Raw genomic sequence first — 1,578 nt, forward strand, 5'->3', positions numbered from 1 at the left:
AAATCTCAGGACTGACAATAGAGGCCATAGTTGATTAATTATGCAAACATTAAATTACTTGACTTTTCAGATGTCCAAAATTGAAGGTGCTGTCTTTACCAACACTTATATGGAACGATGACAAGCAACTCCCAGGGCTGATGTGCAGCTGGAAGGAAATGGAAGCTTTAGAAATGATCTGGAAGCCAATTTCATTTCTGAAAATGCTAGAGCAAATCATGATCCACTGCCCCAACTTTCATGAGCTTAATCTCTGCGGCTTCCTCAATGGAAAGGATGCACAGGCAATGATCAGATGCTTGCCTAAGTTGAAGAGACTGCTGATGAGTGCATCCTTTCTGCGAAAGGATGATTTGGTGATGATTTTGGATGGATGCAAGGATTTGGAAGAGGTTGATGTTTCCAGGTGCAGAGGATTGGATGTTGATGATGTTTTACTGAAAAAAGCTGCAAAGTTGAGCAAATTTGAGTTCCAGGGCTGCAAACCTGAAGAAATCTATGGCAATGGCTACAATAATTATGATGATTTATTCATGGAATTGGTTTTTGGATACTAGTGGAGTATGGATAGTTATTTCTATTCTGAGTTCCCTTAATTGTACTTATTTTCTTATTAAACTAAAGGAAAGAAGTTGTTTGACAGGAAGAATGTTAATTTTTGACAAACTCACACAATATTTCTTTAGGAGTTGTTAAGCAAAGAAGTTTAGGGCTCGAATCTTACTTGATTCCTGAAAACTCATTCCTCTCTTTTCTTTAAATTCTTCTTATACCACGCGAAAGATATGTCACAGTCTGTCCAATAGAATCCATATGCATAATTGATTATATAAGATAAAATTAAACAAAGGGAGGGATAAAATATTGCTATAATATATTCTAGTTTATTGTATTATTATTTGTATAAAAGCCTATAATTATCCTTCTAAAACACAATTTATTAAATTATCAAATAGAGTCATATTAAATCACAAGCATGTGAAGTATAGATGGAAATCCTTTATTTGCAAAAGACATAATTATACTACATCATGATTTCGTACAATCACACTTACTTTAAATCCTCGTGTCAATGTTAGGATGTCCCATGAAAGCGACGTATTGTGTGACTTGAATATAATAAAAAAGGTGCAAGAGCCATTGCACCACTACCATGGTGTTTTGTTAAATATGCTAGGGTTTCTATATGATAAATAGGTGCATGTATAAATATTAGTCCATAAAATTAATATTAAGATATGAACCGGGAATATAGGTACTCTCACAAGTAAATTAATGAAGTCAATAGATATCATGGATCATGGGATAATAAATATCTTATGCATTCATGAAAAGTTGGAGAAAAGGATAAGGTCATTGATAGCCATGGTTTTAGACTTTAGTATTTGGGTAGAAGTCGTACTTGAAATGGTGTAGAAATAATTGGAGAGAAGATTTTTAAAGATAATATTATAAAAATAATAGAGTTGAAGATAGAATTATAGCTCTAATGATTGTTGTTAGCACTATGGTTTATATTGTTTTAAGTTTTTATGCTCCCCAAGTTCATTTGGATATACATTCAGAAAAAAAAAATTT

General features: G+C 32.8%; 1 protein-coding gene across 1 annotated transcript; it reads left to right on the forward strand.

Annotated features, from left to right (window-relative positions):
• Positions 1–70: 70 nt before the first annotated feature.
• Positions 71–557, forward strand: LOC110035178 (F-box/LRR-repeat protein At3g48880-like; the record flags this gene model as incomplete). The annotated part of the gene is made up of 1 exon (XM_020739417.1): positions 71–557. A coding segment is annotated over one exon (487 nt), but the record flags the coding sequence as incomplete, so codon positions are not given.
• Between the last annotated feature and the right edge of the window lie 1,021 nt (positions 558–1,578).

This window comes from Phalaenopsis equestris, unplaced genomic scaffold (genome assembly GCF_001263595.1).
Source record: "Phalaenopsis equestris unplaced genomic scaffold, ASM126359v1 Scaffold196584, whole genome shotgun sequence".
Lineage (NCBI taxonomy): Eukaryota > Viridiplantae > Streptophyta > Magnoliopsida > Asparagales > Orchidaceae > Phalaenopsis > Phalaenopsis equestris.